The 26131-nt window shown below is 44.7% G+C and overlaps 1 protein-coding gene across 2 annotated transcripts in view; it reads right to left on the bottom strand.

Moving 5' to 3' along the window:
- Positions 1–240: 240 nt before the first annotated feature.
- LOC122562497 (scavenger receptor class B member 1-like) overlaps positions 241–26131 on the bottom strand; it is a 98214-nt gene continuing 72323 nt past the window's right edge. The window contains exons 8-13 of one of the 2 annotated variants that reach the window (XM_043715332.2): positions 16162–16280; positions 13000–13073; positions 10678–10729; positions 9287–9433; positions 5974–6087; positions 241–721 (exon numbers count right to left, since the gene is read on the bottom strand). In XM_043715332.2, coding sequence (XP_043571267.2) covers positions 5974–6087; positions 9287–9433; positions 10678–10729; positions 13000–13073; positions 16162–16280 — 506 coding nt within the window. In that variant the 3' untranslated portion in view covers positions 241–721. Of the gene's footprint in view, positions 722–4896; positions 5109–5973; positions 6088–9286; positions 9434–10677; positions 10730–12999; positions 13074–16161; positions 16281–26131 lie in introns of those variants that run through there. The other variant, XM_087999800.1, reaches the window with a different exon arrangement.

Below are 26131 nucleotides of genomic sequence, written 5' to 3'. Positions count from 1 at the left end.
GAATATGGGTGTCACTGGCTGGGTCAGCATTTATTGCCTGTCCCTAGTTGCCCCTTGAGGAGGTGGAGGTGAGCTGCCTTCTTGAACTGCTGCAGTCCATGTGCTGTAGGTAGACCCAAAATGTCCCTTAGGGAAGGAGAGGTTTCTGACCCAGTGATAGTGAAGGAACGGCGATATATTTCCAAGTCAGGATGGTGAGTGAATTTGCAGAATGCGTATTAATAAACAAATCAATTTCTGGAAAACAATTTAATTAGTTTCAGCAATCATCTTCTTTACATCGCAATAAAATATTCAGTACAGGTATTTATGTTAAAATATTGCTACATTTTAAAACCTTATTCTAGTTTTCTTAAATTATTCAAAACCTTTATTCACCATTTTGTTTGAAGAACATTATTTTCGACCTCCTAACAGTGACTTGGAAGAATCCCTGTGGGATTTAGGAGGATAATGAAACTTACTAATGATTTGAGGATTATTCTCAGGTACAGCTGATGTGGAACGTCCAGTTGTTGCTGGACATTGTACTTTGATGTGGAATATTGAGAATCAGGTGAGGGATCAATCATTTTGGACAGCGATTAGAAGACATTTCTTCACCCAGAGAGTTATTCTTGACTCCAGAAGATTTCAAATACTCAGCTGATGACTATCATCAAAATCTTCATGAGAGTCCAAGGAATGTGTCCCTTTATTTTTCTGTATTTTTGATTGCAAACTGAAATGGAAGAAGGACTGTTTTAAAAACCAAGGATTGTGGAAAGAATTGCTGCTTATTTAAAAGCAAGTTACTGAATCTCATTGTAAGGTATGTTTACACTGTTGCTTGTCATGGTGGAGGCTACTGGAGTCAATACCAGGTGGAGTGTACAAAATGAGATACAGATTAGCAACAGGTGGCTGATTAGTTTGTGGAATAGTGATCAGTTGTGGATGCCAAAAGCCATTAGCTTGATAACAACTATCTGGTTGGTTCATGGGAAGATAAAACACCTTGTGGATGTGAACAATACTGGCAGAAACCTTTAGAATGCTACCAGGGCAGATGCTGTGTCTCTCTATCCAGTGAAATACCTAAAGACTGAGGAAAACCAGTTTATTTTCTCTCACTAGTAATTGTAATCTCTGGCCTTTAACCAGTACCTAAGAAATTTTGCAGTTAATATCAATTGCTGTGCCTCTAACAAGGAAGTGCAGAGAACCAGAAGAAATGAGATTGAAGAACGTGAAATCCTGGAGAGCAATAGGATGACCTGAGGAACTGCTGCCTCCAAGGTTTTCCATCTATCCATAACACCAATGTTTTTTGGCTTGTCTGTGTCTGGCTGTATATGTGTTGCGGAGTTTTAAAAGGGGTGGGGATTAGAGTTTTAACCAATAACCCATGTCAACAGTCCACAATTGTTAACCTGTGATTAGAATATGTTTATTGTAATAAATAGTAAGATGGGGTACAAATGTTGTCCTTGCCAGCGGCATGCATCGCATAAAATAATTTTTTTTAAATCAACAGATTTTTGGGAATGAAGAGATTTGGGAGGTGAGATATGTGAAGGTGAAATTAAGAGATCGGCTATGATCTTATTGAACAGTGAAACAAACCAGAGGGGCTGAATGGCCTGTTCCTGCTTTTTTTCTGATCGGAATATGGGAGCTGCAGCCACCAGCCCTGAACCTGGCGGAGGCTCACAGTTTGACAACAGGAGTCACAGTCAGAGAGGCAGACAATAGCACAACATTTATATAGCACCTTTACAAAATAAAAATCACAAGGTGATCTCAAGAATATTACAAAATAAAATATGACATTTTGCTAAATAAAATATGATTTTTAGGAGAAATTAGATCAGATGACCAACTGCTGTTAAGAGGTGGATTAAAGCAAGAGTGAGATGCTGAGAGGGTTAGGTAGGGAATTCCAGAGATTAGCTGCCAAGAGCAGAGAGATTAAAAATGAAAATGCACAAAAGGCCAGAATTAAAGGAGCACAGACACTGAGGAGAGTTGTGAGGCTGAAGAGTTCCCAAGAAAGAGAGGGATAAGATCATGGAGGGATTTAAAGTCTGGATGAATTTTTTTTATTTCGAGCTGTCGTTGGGAGCAAGTATGAGTTAATGAGCACAAGGGGTTATGGGCAACAGGGGGTTAATGAGTACAGGGGGTTATGGGTAACGGGGATAATGAGCACAGGGGGTTATGGGTAACGGGGATAATGAGCACAGGGGGTTATGGGTAACGGGGATAATGAGCACAGGGGGTTATGGGTAACGGGGATAATGAGCACAGGGGGTGATGGGTAATGGGGTTTAATAAGCACAGGGGGTTATGGGCAACAGGGGGTTAATGAGCACAGGGGTGATGGGTAACGGGGATAATGAGCACAGGGGGTGATGGGTATTGGGGTTTAATAAGCACAGGGGGTTATGGGCAACAGGGGGTTAATGAGCACAGGGGTGATGGGTAACGGGGATAATGAGCACAGGGGGTGATAGGTAACGGGGGTTAATGAACACAGGGGGTGATGGACAATAGGGCTGATGGGTAACGGGGGTAATTGAGCACAGGGGGTAATGGGTAACGGGGATAATGAGTACAGGAGGTGATGGGTAATTGGGGTTAATATGCACAGGGCCTATGGGCAACAGGGGGTTAATGAGCACAGGGGGTTATAGGTAACGGGGATAATGAGCACAGGGGATGATGGGTAACGGGGGTTAATGAGCATGGGATTATAGACAACAGGGGATTAATGAGCACGGGGTGACGGGTAACGGGGTTAATGAACACAGGGGGTGATGGACAACAGGGCTGATGGGTAACGGGGGTAATTGAGCACAGGGGGTAATGGGTAACGGGGATAATGAGTATAGGGGGTGATGGGTAATGGGGGTTAATGTGCACGGGGGTTATGGGCAACAGGGGTTAATGAGCACAGGGGGTTATGGGTAACGGGGATAATGAGCACGGGGTGATGGGTAACGGGGGTTAATGAGCACAGGGGGTTATGGGTAACAGGGATAATGAGCACAGGGGGTGATGGGTAACGGGGGTTAATGAGCACAGGGGGTTATGGGTAATGGGGATAATGAACACGGGGGTGATGGACAACAGGGCTGATGGGTAACAGGGGGTTATTGAGCACAGGGGGTAATGGGTAACGGGGGTTAATGAGCACAGGGGTGATGGGTAACGGGGTTAATGAACACAGGGGTGATGGACAACAGGGCTGATGGGTAACAGGGGGTTATTGAGCACGGGGGGTAATGGGTAACAGGGGGATATTGAGCACGGGGGTGATGGGTAACAGGGAGTTATTGAGCACTGGGGTGATGGTTAACAGAGCTTGGTATGAATGAAGACATGAGCAACAAAATTTTGTTTGAGCCCAAGTGTTCAGAGGAGAGAATGTGGGAGGCCGGGAGCATGCTGAACTAGTCAGGATGAGAGATAATGAATATATGAGTGAGGTCTTCAACAGGGGAGGTGACTGAGACCTGGGCAGAGTCAGATGATGTTTTCAAGGTTAGAAGTTCACCTCAAGGTCAAATGTGAAATCAAGTTTGTGAAGAGACTGACTAAGTCCAGACAGTGTCCAGGAACAGGGATAATGGTGCAGAAAGAGATCATTTTTGCCACCTCTTTGTAATATAGCTGCCTGGCTTGCTGTGTTTTTCCAGCCTCTTTCCTGTCTACCTTGGGTTCTAGCATCTGCAGTTGGTTATGTCTCTAATCCCTTTGTGGAGCAAACCATTCAGTCCCATTCAGCTGCACTGCCCCTGTGTCCTACAATTTGATTCTTCTCAACTTTTCAACCAATGTACCTTTGCAATTATTCCTCCCTTCTCATGTGCAGTGAGTTTGAGATTCTTAATACTGTATTGGCTGTGTAAAGAACTGCTTTCGGACATCTCCCTCAGAACTCACCAACAACTTGTCCCGACCTCAATCATTTACCCGAGTTCCTGTCCTATATTCAGTAGATTGGTCTGGGCACAGATTGGCTTCTGACCCCAACAAACCCATTGGAACCTAACCTTCACCTTCACCTCGATGGATGAACATCATCCAAACGTTATATTTGCCAATGTTGGCATCAGAAATGCATCATGGGGGAGATATGTGGCCAGGATGTGTTTACATTGCAACCTCTTGTGACAGAAGAAAGTGAGGACTGCAGATGCTGGAGATCAGCGTTGGTGCTAGAAAAGCATAGCCAGTCAGGCAGCATCCAAGGAGCAGGAGAATTGACATTTTGAGCATAAGCTATTCATCAGGAACATCCTCCTGCTCCCCGGATGCTACCTGACCAGCTGTGCTTTTCCAGCACCACACACTTCGAAACTGTTGTGACAGCATGTGCCAGATCAGTGGCACTCCCTGTGTAACAACACTGTACCTGGCATCTCCCTCAGAACACTCTCTACTAAACTCCATCTTCCACATGCCTGTCCATTCTAACCTGCTTATGACCCCTGATTGATATTGTATTCACAGTTTGCCATTGTTCCAAGTTTGATATCATTGGCAAATTTTAAAAGGTTACTCTGTCCTCTGGTATCTAAGTAATTTATGTACATGTTAAATAGAGCCATCACCCTAACCATGACCCTTGGAGAATTCCATTTTCCTGCCTGAAAAACCGCTAATTACCACTTCTCACTATTTTCTGTCCTTAACCCAATTTTTAAAAATCCAATGAATGATGAACCACCCAATTCCAATAACCACAGTTTTGTTAACCACCTTTTCATGTCTAACACTTTCTTAAAATCTATATAGACAATATCCACCACATCTGTTCCTTCATCACAGAAATTAATTTTCATTCATTTGGCACAGCCCGCCCTTTACAAGTCTGCACTGGCTCGTTGACATTCATTAAGATAGACACAGTTCTGGTTAAAATTTCCTTTAATTTTGTTTTGTCAACCTTATCAAGAGATTGGAGATTTTTGATATTTTAGCAAAAGTTTGAGAACAACATTATAGCAATCAGTTCAGATTCCAAATTCATTTCGTTCATCATTCAGCAATCCTAGATCAGTAAATGTAGTGAGACAACCTTCTAGAACTTTCTTCTTTTCTTCTTCACGGCTTTGAAGGTGCTAAAAAAGAAAGATGAGATTTACCAGTGACACTGGGAGCATAGAGAGCACTGGGGCAGATGGGGCACTGGGGCAGATGGGGCACTGGGGCAGATGGAGCACTGGGGCAGATGGGGCATAAGGTTCAGAGGAATGGGGTGATAGAACACTTGAGATGATACAGCACTGGGGCATGGGACTGGGGTGTGGGGGTGCAATAGGACACCGGCAGTGATGGAGTACTGGGGCAATTAGGTAAAGGACACTGGGAGCATTGGGGCATAGAGCTCTGGGGGTGATGGAACACTGGGGGCGATGGAACACTAGAGGCTTGGGGGTCACCAGGTCACAATAGCACTGGGGAAGGGAACAGAGGAGGGGGCATTCAGAAGGAAATTAAACTTTGTGGTAGATGTTAGACATTTGGAATGTTAGTGGACTTGTTAGTGGAAAATGTCAGTTCAGACATACTGCAAAATATGGAACTGATCAGTGTTTGATGCATTAATTGACTTTTACTTTATAATAAATTATTCAGTGAACTTGGAGAAGCAGCAACTGGAAATTCTATCTCACTGTTACAAACCCCAAGTATGTTAACTGACACAATGTTCTCTCCCCACTCTGCTTAGCCCCCTCCTCTGCCCATCCTAAGATGACTCCTTCAGCACATCCCCAATGCCCTGAAACCCCCCAAACAATAGATCCTAAACCTGCTGAGACCTCAACCCAAGACCCTAAAAGCTCTATTCCAAACCCCCTCAAACACCCAATGCCTAAACCTCATCAAACTTCTTTGAACCACCCCATTTTCCTCCCTTCATGTCCTCCCTCTCAAACACCTCTCCTCAATCAGAAGAGGAGATGGGCTGAAGTTTAAACTCACCTAGAAATGAGATTCAGTTTTCAGCTTCTCATTGGCACACACCAAAACTGGGGCTTTTCCAGAAGCGGTAGATTTATCACTAATCCACTCTGTGACTGACTTTCTATCTTTGTTCTAGAAAAGAAACCAGAATAATCGAGAAAAACAAGGTGAGAATTCATTTTCTGGAAATCCCAATCCAGATCCCATTTACTGTGTGCAGCCTGCACAGTGAACAGAAGGAATGTATGAACAATGAGTCATCAATTTGTTAATTGTATAATTCTTAGTGCTGGATTTTTAATTAATGTATCATTAACACTGAACAGTTTGTAATTTGGTCTCTTCTGTTTTACACAACCTCAACGTGTTGTATTCTAAAAGGTGGTGTTTTGAACTGTGGGCAAGTCCAATTGCCCTATGTTCAGATTAGAGTGGTGGCAGACAGTGAGAGCTGGATTAACATTCCAGTGCCAACACTACTGATCAGCTCAGGGTCATTCTCATATCAGTTTGCTAGGATCTGCTCACAAAACTGTCCGATTGAGTCAAGCAAAGGGAAAGGGACACCAGGAACAAAAATAAAGGTGTGTTATATAAGATCAGTAACAAAACAAAGGTCCCCAAGATTGGGGCAATATAATGAGTTAATAAAAGTTTGGTCATAATTGGGTTTAGGACAGTTGCAAAAGATGATAAAAAAGTGGAACAGGGTTCCAGGAGAGAATTCCAGAACAATTTTGTCTCACCATTGCCAGTTGTTCACCCATTTAGGGTCACAACAAATCCTCCTAATACATATATTGGGACAGGAACTATGCTGTCAATCTGCAATAGGGTCAGGCGAAGAGGGTGGGTGGAAACTCATGCCTTGTATCTGTCCGTCATACCTGCAAACCCTGACCGGCCCAAACTACAGTGGGGCAGAGGGCAGAAAGACAATCTGCCCACACATGATCCTGTTTGAACTTAGAAGTGACCAATGAATGGGCATTATGAGTTTCACTCATCCTCACCACCTGTCCCTTGCACTGCTCTTTAACACACTGTGGTTTGGTGGGGGCGGGGGGTCTAGTGTTGGGTTTCAGCTGTGCGTCTCCTGTTGGACATGGGTTGGCGATTCTATGTGGGTATCCTGTCCCATGTGGAGGTCCTCGTAGCTCGATGACCACATTTGCTCCTTTATCCTTCCCTCCTGACCTCATCCCCACCTCATCCTGTACCTCCCTGACTGCCCTCTGCCTATCTGACCGTGAGAAATCTTCTCCAACTCACACCAGAGCCTGGTTCCAATGACAATTCTGCCATTGGAGGCCACCTGCAGTTCTAAGATTGTTATGTTTTGGGATTAGACTGTTAAATTAGGGTAAAATGAAGGCTATCATGTGAGTTGTTTTTGCCGTTGACCTGCGAACTGTCTGGTCTTCAAAATTTAGAGAAAATCCCAGAACATTTTGCTCAGAAGAATATCTAAAGTATTCAGACTTGGAAACAATGGCAGCAGCATCTGAATTTCCAATCATTAGACTGAGGGGGATCGTCTCCAACGTCACTCAAAGGCATTGAGAAAGGCTGTAAACAGCTATACTTTAAATTGAACATTTTCTTCCAAGATAAAAAGAAAGAGTCAGGATGTGAATGATAGCTAATCAGCAATTCTACCTTGATTCAAGGCCCGTGCAATTCACATTGCCGTGGAGATAGAAACCCTTCCCCTCTCAAAATCTAAGATATTCCTGAAACTCAGAGACCCAGGCAATCTGCTATGATCTGGGAGAGAAGGATCTGAAGATGCCTGAGAGTTTCAGTGATTTATTGCATAGGATAGCAGCTGTGAGCTCACACTCAGATTACAAAGTCTACATTCGCTGATTACAAAGTCTACATTCATGATGATTTGAAATGAAGCCAGAAGGATTTGCCTAGCTTATGATGAGAGCAGGAAACAGCAGGAAAAATCCGAACCATGAGGGATAGCCTTGAAATTGATGTTTCCAGGCTTTGAAAGGAAAAGAAGAAATAGAAGTGAACCTTTAGGAGCTAGCAAGTTCCCCTGGCTCTGGGAAAATTGATTGATACTTTAGTAGAAGTTTAACATATAATCTAAAGTGGGTTTTTCAGTTGTGTTAATACTAAAAAGGGAATGCTCTTTTCTCTTCAATCAGTTTTCTGATTTAAAGTTTAAGCTGTCCACAACAGCAACATTTAGTCAATAATAAACTATAGTCAATAATCCTATACAGTCAATAGTCCTCTTATTTTGGTTGTTATAGTAAAAGTTTTAAAATGTGAAACATTGTCGTGTCATTCTTTCAGCTATCAACCAGAATTTCTAATTATGTTTTCAAAGTTATGGGAATCATAACACATTGTCCAGGACAAAGCAGCCATTTGATTAGCATCACGTTCACTACAAACATCCAATTCCTCCACCACCGATGCTCAGTAGTAGCAGTGTGTACTATCTACAAGATGCACTGCAGAAACTCACGTAAGATCCTTCAAGAACACCTTTCAAACCCACAACCAGTTCCATCTGGAAGGACAGGGAAGCAAGGGAAGGAGGTAAAAACAATGACTGCAGATGCTGGAAACCAGATTCTGGATCAGTGGTGCTGGAAGAGCACAGCAGTTCAGGCAGCATCCGAGGAGCAGCAAAATCGACGTTTCGGGCAAAAGCCCTTCATCAGGAATAAAGCCTGAAGCGTGGAGAGATAAGCTAGAGGAGGGTGGGGGTGGGGAGAAAGTAGCATAGAGTACAATAGGTGAGTGGGGGAGGAGATGAAGCAAGGGAAGGACATGGGAACACCACCTCCAGCAAGTTCCCCTCAAAGCCACTCACCACCCTGACTTAGAAATATATCGCCTATCCTTCAGTGTCACTGAGTCAAACTTCTGGGATTCCCTCCCTAAGGACATTGTGGGTCAATGTTCAAGAAGGCAGCTCACCCCCATCTTCTCAAGGGGCAACTAGGGACGGGCAATAAATACTGGGCCCAGCCAATGATGCCCACATCCTGAGAGTGAATAACTATTAAAATAAGTTCTCTTCACAAAATGAATTTTAATAGAAGCACATTCATTTCTCATATTATGTTTGTAATTTCCAAATATCAACTTATTGGTCCTTATTTAAATATTTACATTATTCACTGCAATATTATTTTAATTTTATGTTTTGTCTAAGTCTAAGGCTTGTGAATATTATTTTTTCTGCATTTAGAATCAATTTTAGGAAAATATACTTGTATTTAAATTGGATTTCTTGGTGCAAATTGCCAAAGCTGATGATGAATATACAATTTGAGTTCCATGGGCTATTCATTTTCCTCACCTGTTGCAGAAGAATAATTCCAAGAGTTGCAGCAATAACCAGGGCCCCAAGTCCGAGGATGATGAACTGGACGTATTGGAGAACCCTTGGTATGACCACCATGAAGGTATAAAAATAGTCTAGAATTTGACCATCAATATTTCCACTCTGAAGGAAACAAAATTTGTCAACATGAGTCAATTGATAAACACAATAAAAGACATTGATTCTGATTTTCACTATTAAGGAAATCATGTTACTGGATCCTGGGGAATGTTGTTGAACAAAGAAACAGTGGGATTGAAGGCACATAGTTCCTGGAAAGTGGCGTTGCAGGTAGACAGGGGGGTCAAGAAATAATTTGCCATGCTTGCCTTCAATGTTCAGTGCATTGAGTACAGCAGTTGGGACGTCATGTTACTGGTGTATGAGACATTGGTGAGGCTACATTTAGAATACTTTGTCCAATTCTAGTCACTCTTCTATAGGAAGTTTGCTGTTAAACTGAAAAGGGTTGCTGGAACTATTGGGTTTGAGCTATATGGAGAGACTGGATAAGCTGGAGTTTTTATCTCAAGGCTGAGTTTATAAAATCATGGAGAGCATGGATAGAATGAATAGCCAAGGGTGGGGGAGTCCAAAACTAGGGACCATAGGTTTAAGGTGAGAGGGGAAAGATTTACAAGGGGCCTGATGGGCATCTTTTTCACACAGAGGGTGGTACGTGTATGGAATGAGCAGCAGCAAAATAAAATGATATTCATCACCAGCACCACAAAGATAGCAGAGCAACTGGCACAATATCCGATTGTGATATACAGAGAGCCTGCAGAGATGGTTGGGGGGGAGGGGAGTGGTGCTGATCCAATATCAGTTCATACACTGACTGCTCTCAATCAGTCACAAGTTTTCTGGTCAGATTCCCCAGATGTTGTGATTAATCCCAGCACCTACTGGTTAATCTGATTACAGGCAGGTTACCATTTTGGGTTCTTGTGGTGCAGTGGTAGTGCACCTACCTTTCAGCCAGAGCACCCAGTTCCAAACTGTTGAGACACGTGTCGCAACATCTCTGAACAATTGATCAGAAGTATCAACTGTTACCGCTTTCAAAGGGTTTACATTTCTGTTGGAAGAGCAAGTAAGGGCTTTTTCTGTTCCATCGCATCCCTTTGACAAACTGCCCCCGAGGGAACCAGGATGATTCTGTCAGTTAACCCTGTGAAGCCCTTCATTAGTTGATGTCTCCAGGACTGAATAATTAACACTATTTTTCTAGCTTTCATTTAGCAAAAACAAAACAAGCAATTTCTTTCAGTTTGTGAGCTTCACTATGGGAACAATTCAGTCAGTTCCCATGTTCTACATGATACTGGGTAGAGGTGAAATTGACCAAAATGTGATTAACTTACCTCATCAAACCAAATTAAAGGAAGGAGCATAGTCTGCATTTTTTCAGTTATTCTAAAAGAGTGAAGAGGAAAGGTTACAGTGTTACACAATAAACTAGATAAACATTTCAGAATCCGATCACATGTAGAACTAACAATTTTATGTTGACCTTGTTTCCTGAGTCCATGGATAAACCTTTTCAAGGTAAAATAACACTCTCTATCACCTAATTGTAATAAAAGGGATCTGATTTGTTATTTGGTGTCAAAGAACAGTACCACCTGGAAAGTACGTGTTCCTGCGCTATCACCAGGCTGTAATTTTTATCAGTGTCAAATTAAATTGAACAACAGATTGCAAACTGAGTCAGTGATATTGCATATCTTTGCAATTCCTTTTTCCAGGGTGAAATCAGCAGAGAATGTCACCAAGGAGAAAGTGAGGACTGCAAATGCTGGAGATCAGAGCTGACACACTTTCCTCATTCCTGAAGGAGGGCTCATGCCCGAAACGTCGATTCTCCTGCTCCTTGGATGCTGCCTGACCTGCTGTGCTTTTTCAGCAACACATTTTCAGCTCAGAGAATGTCACCAGCCTGCTCACTGTTCTCTTTCAAAGCAGAAGTCTTGTTCTGTACGAACTGGGGCTGGATGAGCATCCATTTCTGATATTGACCAAATAGACAATTCCAACAGCTTTCGGAATACCAGAGGCGACATTCATGGTTTCGCCATTTCATTGTGGGGTACTGAGGAAGAAGTTAACATCAAGCTGCAGTTGAAGAACTAGCAGCAACTGTTGTGGAGAGATGATGGGCTGAAGAGCTTCCTACGTTAAGTTTTCGATGATGTTCTCTATTAATAATCTCCAAAATACTCTCTGTAATTTTCAATACTGGGTGGTTAGTACAAACTGTCCACCTCTTCCTGGAAAACGTATCACCAGACCTTTTACAACCACCTCAAAAGCAGATCAGCTCTGAATCTTTCAAATAGAAAATAGCAACTGAGACAGTGGAGTACTCCCTCAGCACTGACCCTCTGACACTGCGGCACTCTCTCAACACTGACCCTCCGACAGTGCAGCACTCACTCAGCACTGACCCTCCAACAGTGTGGCACTCCCTCAGTATTGACCCTCCAACAGTGCATCACTCCCTCAGCATTGACACCCGAACAGTGTGGTGCTCTATCAGCACTGACCCTCTGACAGTGCGGCACTCCCTCAACACTGACCCTCCGACAGTGCGGCACTCCCTCAGCACTGACCCTCTAACAGTGCAGCACTCCCTCAGTACTGACCCTGGGAGAGTGCGGCACTTCCTCAACACTGACCCTCCGACAGTGCGGCACTCCCTCAACACTGACCCTCCGACAGTGCGGCACTCCCTCAGCACTGACCCTGGGAGAGTGCGGCACTCTCTCAACACTGACTCTCCGATAGTTCGGCACTCCCTCAACATTGACCCTCCAACAATGTGGCGCTCCCTCAGCACTGACCCTCCGACAGTGCAGCATTCCATCAGCACTGACCCTCCGACAGTGCAGCATTCCATCAGCACTGACCCTCCGACAGTGTGTCACTCCCTCAGCACTGACCCTCCGACAGTGTGTCACTCCCTCAGCACTGACCCTCCATCAGTGTCTTGTCGGTGGTGGACAATGAGAATAGGGTACAGAATTGGAGAATGGGTATGGACACTGGGTGGGTGGTGGAAGGTTGTAGATTCTGGGAGAAGGATACAGACTGGTTCAACTTCTGTAGAATCGTTTCTATTTCCACCTACAAATCTTTCTGTCCCCATCGCTCATTCACTCAATTTCCAGAATTCAAAACTACCTGTGCAGATGGGTGGATCAGGTTAAGGTAGTTAGGACGGTTATGGTTAAGGATATGTTGTGGTGGTTCAAGTTTGGTTTAGGATGGGGTTACATTTTAGATTAGATTAGATTAGATTAGATTCCCTACAGAGTGGAAACAGGCCCTTTGGCCCAACAAGTCCACACCGACCCTCTGAAGAGTAACCCAGCCAGACCATCTGACTAATGCACCTAACACTATGGGCAATTTAGCATGGCCAATTCACCTAACCTGCACATCTTTGGACTATGGGAGGAAACCAGAGCACCTGGAGGAAACCCACGCAGACACGGGGAGAATGTGCAAACTCCACACAGACAGTCACCTGAGGCTGGAATTGAACCCGGGTCCCTGGCGCTGTGAGGCAGCAGTGCTAACCGCTGAGCCACCGTGCCACTGGCAATGATAAATTTAAAAATTAAACTGCAGCCCCTCTCTCCCACTCTCCCAGAAGTTTACAAAAATGATCCAAACTCACTTACAATATTCCTTTTGCAGATTTTAGAAACAGGTTCAACTGTAATTTAATTGAGACATTCAATGGAATTCCAGACAACTGCAAGAGGAAAATAAGAAAATTACCTTTAAAATATTTTGCATGAAGTGTAGATTGGCTCATCTTACTCAGTAACTGGTTACATTAATCAGTTTTCACATGGCTGATCTTTCATTACATTACTCCCTTTCTAATCAACTGTGTCAAAACTCAAACTGATTATCCAGTCAGACATAACTTTCATTTCTTTTTCCCAAAGGAGCTTACAGCTCTAAGAAAGGAGATGGAATTCTAAATTTACTCGGTATCTTTCAAAATGGAAGCAGATTCATTAAAGAGCATCATTCACACCCCAATAAAATCAAAAGAACTGCAGATGCTGGAAATCAAAAACAAAAATAAAAATTTCTGGAAAAGCTTTCTTGACCTCTCCATTTCCATTTCCAGTGACAGACCCCAGATGGACGTTTGCAATAAACCCACAGCCTCCCATAACTACCTGGACTATACCTCCTCCCACCCAGTATCCTGCAAGAACTCCATCCCCTTCTCCCAATTCCTCCGCCTCCGTTGTATCAGACGAGGAGACATTCCCAGATGTTCATCTATTTCAAATAATGTGATTTTCCCGTCTATCATCCAGACAGGCCTCCATTGCACCACCTCATTTCCCCATTCCATTCCTCTAAACAATCCCCCAAACACAACAAAGACAGAGACCCCCTTGTCCTCACCTACCACCCCATGTGTCTCTGCATCCAACGCATCATCCTTAAACACTTCTGCCAACTCCAACTAGACCTCACCACCAAGAACATGTTCCCCTCTCCATCCCTCTTTGCCTTCTGCAAGGAACATTCCCGTTGATAGTCCTTGAGTTTGCGCCACTCTCCCCACCAACCCCCCTGAACACCCAGGTACCTTGCCCTGCAACTGGAAAAGATGCAAAACCCGCCAGTACACTACCCCCCTCACCTCCATCCCAGGCCCGAGACAGTCGTTCCAGGTGAGACAGAGGTAAACCTGCCTCTCTTCCAACCTAGTTCACTGCATCAGGTGTGGCCTTCTCTACGTCGGGGTGACCAAATGTGAACTTGGGGAAAGTTCACCGAGCATCTCAACCAGGCCCGCAGGAGCCAACCAGATCCCCCGGTCACCACCCATTTTAATACCTCTTCCCACTCCCTTTCTGACATGACCATCCTTGGCCTCCTCTATTGCCACAACAAACCAAACCGCAAACTGGAAGAACCACACCTCATCTTCTGTCTGAGTAGCCTACAGTCCTGAAGACTCAACATTGAGTTCTCCAATTTCAAATAGCCTCCCTTCCAATCCCCCAACTCCCTTCCACTCCTCCTGCCACCAAACAGGTCGTACCCTCTACCTGTCTTCACCTATTCCCACTTCACCACTCTGCCCCACCACCCACTTTCTCTGCAGCTCCCCCTACATCCACTCCCAGTCCTGAAAAAGGGTTATACCTGAAACATTGACTTCTCCACCTCCTGATGGTGCCTGCCTGCTGTGTTTTCCATGTTTCGCATGCATATCTAGTTTGGAAAAGCTCAACTGGTCTGATAGCATTTGTGCAGAGAAAGCAGAGTTAACGTTTTGGGTCAAGTGACAATTGCGCAGAATTCTGCTGCAAGTAACTCAACCCCCAACCCTCTAAACTCTGTTGAAATTCTTGTAAGATCCTTAGACAACACTTTCCAAACCTGTGATCATTTCCATCTGGAACAGAATAATGAGTGGAAATAATAAAGCTTAAAATAACACAAAGACCGAAGCAATGGTTTGAAAAAGCTAAACACCAATTTTAGCCGTATCTTTACCCTGCTGAGCTTTGCCTGATTTAGATCGAGTGGTCTGAGCTTTAATTCTTCCCTTTCCATTCCCAAACCCGAATATGATTTGGTAGCATCGGCTCATTACACAGTCTATCTCCAAAACAATGCATTGTTGTTTGAATAGCATTCAGGAAAATTGACATCACCTTGGACACTATTCCCTAATCACCGAGGGCACAAGGAAGAATCCTGTTGCTTAAGTATTTTAGGATCCGATTACCAAAAGACCAGTCACCCCAATGGTCTGCAGGCCCATTGACATGCAGAACACTGGATCAGCCTCCCCCTGTTGGATACAGCTATTTATCTGCAAGTCCAATTCAGAACTTCACCTGAATGCAAGGTATGCAGTGTCAGCAGATGCAGCCACCTGTGACCCCAATCCCCATGGCTCTCCTGAGCAAGGTGTTAACTGTGTCCCCTCATGATAGAATTGGTCTGAAATTGGGTGTAACAAAGATATCTGCAAATCTGCAGATGATACAAAGTAAGGATAATACAAGTAAGGATGATACAAAGTAATTAAATCGGGCACCTCAAGTCTTGTCAAGTGAATATTGCTAACAGAGTAGGCAGTCAGTCAGTGTGAGATTAAATTTAACGCAGACACATGAGGTGAGAATTGAAATGAAATACGAACATAAAATATATCTTAAACAGTAAAGTATTAAGAGCAACACAGAAACAGAAAGCTTTAAAAGGTTCAGAACAAGAAACCATTCAATTTAGAAGAAAATAATGAGCTCTTACATTAAGGAGGATATTATTGTTCAGCTGTGAGGTTATTTGAATACTTGATCCAGCCCTTCTCACCTTGCTTCAGGTAGAAACTCAAGACCAGGTGAATGTTTGGAAGATTCACTCATAATGATCCCAGAGTAAGAAGCTTTCATGACAAAGGAAGATTAGGCAAAACAAGTATTTATTTTGGAACAGAGAAGAATAAGAGAAAATAAAATATAAAATATTCTTTCTCATATTGAGCCTATTCTCGGTTACTCCACATTGGACCCACATGAAATGCCAATAATCAGGAAGGTCGACTTTGTTTTGTTCATTTTATTGGTTGATCTGCCTTTGAAGATCTTTTTCACACTGACTTAGGAATGCATTGTCTGCAAGTCTGGAGGATGCAGATTCAGTTGAGGGTATTAGATGACCCTTAAAATATAAACAGAGTTACAGGAGAAAAGGCAGGAGATTCAGATTAAGTTAAAATGCACAGAAAGTTGGAGCAGGTACGATGGGCCGAAAAACTTCCTTCAGTATTGTAATAATTCTGAAATCTTACTTACCGGATGGATGTCAATGAAAAGTGCATGTTCTCTCTCATTGGGATGTAATCCTTTGATAGCCTCCCACAACACAGGGTCAGCATTGTAGAAGTGTGGGTGTGAGATGAAGACTTGAGAATCTGAAAGTGAACAGTTTACAGTCAGCCCAAATTAAAGCGCTACAATACTTTACAATTGAATTATAACTGTACATGCAAGACAAGCATTCACACAGCAACAACAATCCTTTCCTACAAGACCTTCTTTTAATTTGTTCAGGGAAGTGGGTACATCTGCCTAGATAATTATTGATGTGGAGGTGCCCGTGTTGGACCGGAGTGGACAAAGTTAAAAATCACCCATACCAGGTTATAGTCCAACAGGTTTATTTGTAAGCACTAGCTTTTGGAGCACTGCTCCTTCATAGATACATATTAATTGCCTGGCCTAATGGTTCTTGAGAAGTTTGCAGTGAGCTGTCTTCATAGCAGAATGAGGGGTGATCTTATTGAAACATATCAGATTCTGAGGGGTTTTACAGAATACCCACTGGTGGGTGAGTCTCAAACTGGAGGACAGAATTAAAATGCGGGGACACTTAGTTAAAACTGAAATACAAAGGAATTTCTTCTTCCAGATGCCAATGAACGTCTGGAATTCTCTATCACAGAGAGTTGTGGAAGCTAGATCACTGAAAGTATTCAAAGAGAAGGCAGACAATTCTTTCAAATATCAGGGAGTTGAGGGCTATGAGGACCTGGCATGAAAGAGGAGTTGAGGCCTGGGTCAGATCAGCCATGGTGGGGCAGTCTACAATGGGCCGAATGGTTTATGCCTGTTCTTGAACCACAGCAGCTTGTGAGGTGAGATAGACCTACAATGCTGTTAGGGAGTGAATTGCAGATATTGACCCTGCAACAAATACAAAAAAATGACAATGATAAGAGAGAATTGATCCGTCTTCCTCGGATGTGCAAGTCATTATTTAATTCTCCACTAATCCTAGAGTTACCATTGATGAGAAACTCAACTGGACTCATCACATAAATATAAGAACTGATAGGAAGCTAGTAATATTGCAGCGAGTAGCCCACCTCTTTACTCCTGACTACCTATAATGCACAAGTCAGGAATGTGATGGAATAATCCCCACTTGCTTGGATGGGGCAGCTCCAACAACACTCAAGAAGCTTTACACCATCCAGGACAAAACAGCCCACTTGATTGGCACCACATCCACAAACATCTGCTCCCTCCCCGACTGGCACTCAGTAGCAGCAGGAGGTACTATCTACAAGATGCACTGCAGAAATTCACCAAAGACAGCACCATCCAAATCCACAACCACTTCCTATAGAAGGACAAAAGCAGCCAATACATGCAAATACCACCTCCTCCAATTTTCCTTCCGAGCCCCTCACCACCCTGACTTGGAAATATTCCTTCACTGTTCCTTCACTATCACTGGGTCAAAATCCTGGAACTCGCTCCCTAAGGACATTGTGGGTCTATCTACAGCACATAGACTGCAGTGGTTCAAGAAGGCAGCTCACCCCCACCTTCTCAAGGGGCAACTAGAGAGGGGCAATAAACACTGACCCAGCCAGTGATACCCACATCTCTAAGTAAACAAAATGGTCTTTATTACCTTTGACAACACTTGAATTTTAATGCCATTGTAAAAATTTATAATAATCTTCACATTCCTCCCAAGTCTTTTTCTCAATTCCTACCATCATTTTGCTTTCTTTTGCTGTTATTTCTGTCTCCAGAGTCCTGATGTATGCTAGTCTTTGTGTTTTTACATGGTTTTTCCTTTTGTTTTATGTTTCAATGATCAATGAATCATTATCAAATTGTAGAATGAGAGAACATAGAAGACCACTCATTCCATTGTAGCTACTTCTGAAATCAGAGACACTCACTCACCCACATCCCTGTTCTTTCTGAACAATGCAATAAGTTTTCTCCCCTTTGAATATATATGCAGTTCCCCTTTGATAGCCCAATTCCAGTTTAACATTTCAGATTATTTTCTCATTTGCATTCTTCTTCAGAAATGCACTTCTGTAAAAGTGTGTTTGCCTACATGACCTCCTGGAGCCATTGCTCTCCTCCTCACTGTTCACAACTGTGTTAAAAATGTTCCATCATCTCCACTCTACTCCTTTTGTCAATCAACTTAAATCCAACCCCTCTGGTTACTGACTCTATTCCAGTAGGAACAGTTTATTCTTACTTTATTAAAATCCCCTTAAGAATCTCTACTTTCAAAACTTGCTCTGCTCTAAGAAGATTGATCCCAGCTCCTCCAATCTGTCATTAGGAAAGACTCGGATCCCTGTTCCCATCTGGTGAGTCTCTGTTCCCTTTCCAAAGCCAAGACCTTCTTCCTAAAGTATAATGTCCAGAACTGAACTCAAAATCCCAATTTCAATGTAACTAGTGTTTGTGAAGGTTCAGCATCACTTCCTTGTTTTCAGAATCTGTCCCTTGATCCATAAACGAATGTGTAACATACATTTACCTAATATCAAAGACACAATTATAAAATATAAACTTATATCTAACATATTATTACTTACAAAGCCAAGAATCCCACACATTTTTTAAATATTCTTCTTCAGACTTTTGTGTATAATCACCACAAGATTTTTATGTTCCTTAAAATTGTATGATTTATTTTATATTGTCTTGCGTTCTTCTTCACGGTTCCCTCCCTTAAATTTTATTTGTCATGTGTTTGCCTGCATGTCCTGCTGGAATCTGTTGCTATCCTCCTCACCATTTACAACAGGAAGCTTAGAAACATAGCAACTAGGAGCAGGAGTAGGCCATCTGGCCCTTTGAGCCTGCTCTGACATTCAATGTGATCAAGACTGATGCTTCTATCCCAATGTCATCTTCCCACTTTTTACCTTGATACCTTCAAAATATAAAACATTATCTTGTTTCTTTCTTGACTATACCCAGTGGCTTGGCCTCCATTTCCTTTTGTGGTAGAGAATTCTAAATGTTCACTCCCTTTGAGTGAAGAAATCCTTCCTTATTGCTGTCCGAAATGGTCTACTCTATAACCTCCAGGTTCTAGACTTCCCAACCAGGGAAAACATCTTCTCTGCATCTCGTCTCTCCAGCCCTGTTAGAATTTTATATGTTTCAATCAGATCTCCTCACATCTTTCCAAACTCTCATGAATACAGAGTTTAGATCAGAATGGTGCTGGAAAAGTATAGCAGGTTAAGCAGCATCCAAGGAGCAGGAAAATCAACATTTCAGGCAAAAGCCCTTCATCAGGAATAGAGACAGGAAGCCTCCAAGGTGAAGAGATAAATGGGGGTTTGGGAGGGGGGAAGGGGGGGAGCTGGGGGGAAGGTAGCAAAGCATACAATGGGTGAATGGGGGTGGGGATGGAGGTGATAGGTCAGAGAGGAGGGTGGAGCGGATAGTTGGGAAGGAGAGTGTGCTGAGGACTGTGCAGAGCTGGAAGGTTGGAACTGAGGTAAGGTGGGGGGAGGGGAAATGAGGAAGCTGTTGAAATCCACATTGATGCCCTGGGGTTGAAGTGTTCTGAGGCAGAAGATGAGGCATTCTTCCTCCCGGCGTCTGGTGGTGAGGGAGCGGCGGTGAAGGAGGCCCAGGACCTCCATGTCCTCGGCAGAGTGGGAGGGGGAGTTGAAATGTTGGGCCACGGAAAGTGTGGTTGATTGGTGCGGGTGTCCCAGAGATGTTCCCTGAAGCGCTCTGCAAGGAGGCGCCCAGTCTCCCCAATGTAGAGGAGATCGCATCGGGAGTAACGGATACAATAAATGACACTGGTGGATGTGCAGGTAAAACTTTGATGGATGTGGAAGGCTCCTTTGGGGCTTTGGATGGTGGTGAGGGGGGAAGTGTGGGCACAGGTTTTGCAATTCCTGCGGTGGCAGGGGAAGGTGCCAGGATGGGAGGGTGGGTTGTAGGGGGGCGTGGATCTGACCAGATAGTCACGGAGGGAACGGTCTTTGTTGAATGCAGAAAGGGTTGGGGAGGGTTGGATAACTGGGGTTCTTTCTGGGGACGGTGGGACCTCTATAAACAGGATGGTCTACACCTGAACCTGAGGGGAACCAGTATCCTTGGGGGGAGGTTTGCTAGTGCTCTTGGGGGGGGTTTAAACTAACTCGGCAGGGGCATGGGAACCCAGATTGTAGCTTCAGGGTGCAGGGCCTGGAGTGTAGGGAGGTGAGGAACATGGCATCAATTTCCAAGGAGGGTGCCTGTAAACAGGGAAGTGGTTTGAAGTGTGTATACTTCAATGCAAGAAGTATACGAAATAAGGTAGGTGAACTTGCAGCGTTGGTTGGTACCTGGGACTTCGATGTTGTGGCTATTACGGAGACATGGCTAGAACAGGGACAGGATTGGCTGTTGCAGGTTCCGGGATTTAAATGTTTTAGTAGGTTTAGAGGTGGGGGTAAAAGAGGGGGAGGTGTGGCATTGCTTGTCAAAGATAGCATTACAGCGGTGGAAAGGACGATGGATGAGGACTTGCCATCTGAGGTAGTTTGGGCTGAGGTTAGGAATAGGAAAGGTGAGGTCACCCTGTTAGGAGTCTTTTACAGGCCTCCTAATAGTCCTAGAATCATTGAAGAAAGGATTGGGAAGGTGATTCAGGAGATGAGTGACAGTAATAGGGTGGTTGTTATGGGGGACTTTAACTTTCCTGATATTGATTGGGAAAACTATAGCTCAAGTTCGTTAGATGGGTCAGTGTTTGTTCAATGTGTGCAGGAGAGTTTCCTGACACAATATGTAGACAGGCCAACAAGGGGTGAGGCCATACTGGATTTGGTTCTGGGTAACGAACCAGGCCAGGTGTTAGAATTAGAGGTAGGTGAGCACTTTGGGGATAGTGACCATAATTCGGTGATTTTTACACTCGTGATGGAGAGGGATAAGTGTGTACTACAGGGCAAGAATTATAGCTGGGGTAAGGGAAATTATGATGCGGTGAGGCATGACTTAGGATGTGTGGCTTGGAAAAGTAGACTCCAAGGCAAGAGTGTAAATGATATGTGGAACTTGTTCAAGGGGCAACTATTGAGTGTCCTTGATAATTATGTACCTGTCAGGCAGGTAGGAAAGGGTCGTGCGAGGGAGCCGTGGTTTAATAAGGAATTGGAATCCCTTGTTAAATGGAAGAGGGCGGCCTATCTCAAGATGAGACGTGAAGGTTCAATTGGGGCGATTGAGAGTTATAGGGTAGCCAGGAAGGACCTGAAGAGAGAGCTAAAAGCAGCAAGGAGGGGACATGAAAGGTCCTTAGTAGATAGGATTAGGGAAAACCCTAAGGCTTTCTATAGGTATGTTAGGAATAAAAGAATGACTAGGGTAGGAATAGGTCCAGTCAAGGATAGTAGGGGGAAGTTGCGTGTGGAGGCGGAAGAGATTGGGGAGACACTGAATGAATACTTTTCTTCAGTATTCACTCAGGAACAGGGCATTGTTGTCGATGAGAATACTGAGGCACAAATAAGTAGAATGGATGGCTTTGAGGTATGTAGAGAAGAGGTGTTGGAAATCCTGGAAAAGGTGAAAATAGATAAGTCCCCTGGGCCTGATGGCATTTATCCTAGGATTCTCTGGGAAGCAAGGGAGGAGATTGCAGAGCCATTGGCCTTGATTTTTATGTCCTCTTTGTCTACAGGAGTAGTCCCAGAAGACTGGAGGATAGCAAATGTGGTTCCCTTGTTCAAAAAGGGGAGTAGGGATAGCCCTAGTAACTATAGGCCGGTGAGTCTCACTTCTGTTGTGGGCAAAGTCTTAGAGAGAATTGTAAGGGATAGGATTTATGCACATCTAGATAGGAATAATGTGATCAAGGATAGTCAGCATGGTTTTGTGAAGGGCAAGTCGTGCCTCACAAACCTTATTGAATTCTTTGAAAAGGTGACGAAGGAGGTTGATGAGGGGAAAGCGGTAGATGTGGTATATATGGATTTTAGTAAGGCGTTCGATAAGGTTCCCCATGGTAGGCTACTGCAGAAAATACGGAGATATGGCATTGAGGGTGAGTTGGAGGTTTGGATTAGGAATTGGCTGGATGGAAGAAGACAGAGGGTAGTAGTTGATGGCAAAGTTTCTTCATGGAGTGCCGTCACTAGCGGTGTTCCGCAAGGATCTGTTTTGGGACCGTTGCTGTTTGTCATTTTTATAAATGACCTGGAAGAGGGGTTAGAAGGTTGGGTGAGCAAGTTTGCGGATGACACGAAAGTCGGAGGAGTTGTTGACAGTGAGGAAGCATGTGGCAGGTTACAGCAGGATATAGAGAAGCTGCAGAGCTGGGCAGAAAGGTGGCAGATGGAATTCAATGTAGCTAAGTGCGAGGTGATTCACTTTGGGAAGAATAACAAAAAGATGGGGTACTGGGCTAATGGTCGGATACTTGGTAGTGTGGATGAGCAGAGGGATCTTGGTGTCCATGTACACAGATCTCTGAAAGTTGCCACCCAGGTAAATAGTGCGGTGAGGAAGGCATATGGCGTACTGGCTTTTATTGGTAGAGGAATTGAGTTCCGGAGTCCTGAGGTCATGATGCAGTTGTATAAGACTCTGGTACGGCCGCATCTGGAATATTGTGTGCAGTTTTGGTCGCCATACTATAGGAAGGATGTGGAGGCATTGGAACGGGTGCAGAGGAGGTTTACCAGGATGTTGCCTGGTATGGAAGGAAAATCGTATGAGGAAAGACTGAGGCACTTGGGGCTGTTTTCACTAGAGAAAAGAAGGTTTAGGGGTGACTTGATTGAGGTGTACAAGATGATTAGGGGGTTAGATAGGGTCGACAGTATGAACCTTTTCCCGCGTATTGAGTCGGGTATTACAAGGGGGCATAGCTTTAAATTAAGGGGGGGTAGATATAGGACTGATGTTAGGGGTAGGTTCTTCACTCAGCGAGTCGTTAGTTCATGGAATGCCCTGCCAGTAACAGTGGTGGACTCTCCCTCTTTATGGGCATTTAAGAGGGCATTGGATAGGTATATGGAGGATAGTGGGTTAGTGTAGTTTAGGTGGGCTTGGATCGGCGCAACATCGAGGGCCCAAGGGCCTGTACTGCGCTGTATTCTTCTATGTTCTATGTTCTATGTTCTATATCCCTGGTGGTGGGGTCCGTTTGGAGGTGGCAGAAATGTTGGCAGATGATTTGGCTAATCCGAAGGTTGGAGTGGTGGAAGGTGAGGACCAGGGGGTTTCTGTCCTTGTTACGGTTGGAGGGGTGGGGTGGGGTTCGAGGACGGAGGTGCGGGATGTGGGATGAGATGCGTTGGAAGGCATCTTTAACCATGTGGGAAGGGAAATTGCGGTCTCTAAAGAAGGAGGCCATCTGGTGTGTTCTGTGGTGGAACTGGTCCTGCTGGGAGCAGATACGGCAGAGGTGGAGGAATTGGGAATACGGGATTGCATTTTTGCAAGAGGTAGGGTGGGAAGAGGTGTAATCCAGGTAGCTGTGGGAGTCGGTGGGTTTGTAAAAAATGTCAGTGTCAAGTCGGTCGTCACTAATGGAGATGGAGAGGTCCAGGAAGGGGAGGGAGGTGTCAGAGATGGTCCAGGTAAATTTAAGGTCAGGGTGGAATGTATTGGTGAAGTTGATGAATTGCTCAACCTCCTCGCGGGAGCACGAGGTGGCGCCAATGCAGTCATCAATGTAGCGGAGGAAGAGTTGGGGAGTGATGCCGGTGTAACTACGGAAGATGGGCTGTTCTACGTAGCCAACAAAGAGACAGGCATAACTGGGGCCCATACGTGTGCCCATGGCTACCCCTTTGGTCTGGAGGAAGTGGGAGGATGAATACAGGTCCAGTGGAACAAACTTCTCCTCATAGAGCTACCATCCTGGAATCAGCCGTGTGAACCTTCATTGCATTCCCTTGATGGCAATTACTTTTTTTCTGAATCAGGGACACTAAACTTGCATACTACACTGCAGGCACGGAGCACTCAACAACACTCTGTATAACTGCAGAAGCTACTTGAAGGATACAGGGATAGGGTAGAGGGGTGGGATGCTCTTCAAAGGATCGATGCGAACTCGATGGGCCAAATGGCTTGCTTCCACACTGTAGGGAAGCTATGATTCTATAATGATATTCCGACTCCTGAACTCAAATCCATTTGCAATGAAGGACAATATACCATTTGCCTTCCTAATTGCTTGCTGTACCTGCCCGTTGACAGGTGTACAAGAACACCCAGGTCCCCTTGTACATCCACCCTTCTCAAAGTATCACCATTTAAATAATACTCTTCCTTTCAGCTTTTTACACCCAGCCATGTTATACTGCATCTGCCTGGAGTTTGCCTACTCACTCAACTTGTCTGCATCACCTTGAAACCTACTTGCCTTCTTATCATTCACAATCCCATCCAGTTTTGTGTCATTGCAAATTTGGAAATGTTGCATTTGGTTCCCTCATCCAGGTTATTGATACATAATGTGAACAGCTGGAGCCCAAACACTGGTCATAATAGTTACTGCATCCCATATGGAAAAAAAAATTATTCTGAATCACAACGCCACAAATATTAACCAATTCTCAATCTATTCTAATCTCTTACCTGCTATCCCATGTGCTTTAATTTTACCCACTAACCTTTTACATTGAACCTTCTGGAAAACCAAATTCATAACCTTATGACAGGTTGATACAAAAGGTGAAGTCACCTGGAATCTGCAATAAGCTGGTAAGATGGATACAGAACTGGTTTAGTCAGAGAAGACAGAGTAACAGTAAAAGGGTGTTTTTCTGACTGGAGATCTGTGACTAGTGGTGTTCCACAGGGATCAGTGCTGGGACCCCATATATCTAAATGAGTTGGAGGAGTGTGTATATGGATGGAAATGTGTTGCTGGAAAAGCGCAGCAGGTCCGGCAGCATCTAGGGAACAGGAGAATCGACGTTTCGGGCATTAGCCCTTCTTCAGGAATGAGGAAAGTTGGTCCAGCAGGCTAAGATAAAAGATAGGGAGGAGGGACTTGGGGGAGGGGCGTCGGAAATGTGATAGGTGGAAAGAGGTCAAGGTGAGGGTGATAGGTCAGACTGGGGTGGGGGCGGAGAGGTCGGGAAGAAGATTGCAGGTTAGGAAGGCGGTGCTGAATTTGATGGATTTGACTGAGACAGGCTGGGGGGAGGGGAAATGAGGAAACTGGTGAAATCCGAGTTCATCCCTTGTGGTTGGAGGGTTCCTAGCCGGAAGATGAGGCGTTCTTCCTCCAACCGTCGTTTCGCTGTGGTCTGACGATGGAGGAGTCCAAAGACCTGCATATCCTTGGTGGAGTGGGAGGGGGAATTGAAATGTTGAGCTACAGGGTGGTTGGGTTGGTTGGTCCGGGTGTCCCAGAGGTGTTCCCTGAAACGCTCCGCAAGTAGGCGGCCCGTCTCCCCAAGATAGAGGAGGCCACATCGGGTGCAAAGGATGCAATAGATGATATGTGTGGAGGTACAGGTGAATCTGTGGCGGATATGGAAGTTTCCTTTGGGGCCTTGGAGGGAGGTGAGGGGGGAGGTGTGGGCGCAAGTCTTGCACCTCCTGCGGTTGCAGGGGAAGGTGCCGGGAGTGGAGGTTGGGTTGGTGGGGGGTGTGGATCTGACGAGGGAGTCACGGAGGGAGTGGTCTTTACGGAATGCTGATAGGGGAGGGGAGGGAAATATATCCTTGGTGGTGGGGTCCGTTTGGAGGTGGCGGAAATGGCGGCGGATGATGCGCTGTACATGGAGGTTAGTGGGGTGGTAGGTGAGGACCAGTGGGGTTCTGTCCTGGTGGCTGTTGGAGGGGCGGGGTTCAAGGGCGGAGGATCGGGAAGTGGAAGAGATGCGGTGGAGGGCATCGTCGACCACGTCGGGGGGGAAATTGCGGTCCTTGAAGAAGGAGGCCATCTGGGATGTGCGTTTTTGGAACTGGTCCTCCTGGGAGCAGATGCGGCGGAGTCGAAGGAATTGGGAGAATGGGATGG

This window comes from Chiloscyllium plagiosum, unplaced genomic scaffold (assembly GCF_037043375.1).
Source record: "Chiloscyllium plagiosum isolate Xiang-an unplaced genomic scaffold, Cpla_swu_hap1 HiC_scaffold_24, whole genome shotgun sequence".
NCBI classification, from domain to species: Eukaryota; Metazoa; Chordata; class Chondrichthyes; order Orectolobiformes; family Hemiscylliidae; genus Chiloscyllium; species Chiloscyllium plagiosum.
The sequence above is the reverse complement of the archived record's forward strand: the minus strand, read 5'-3'. Positions and strand labels throughout refer to the sequence as shown.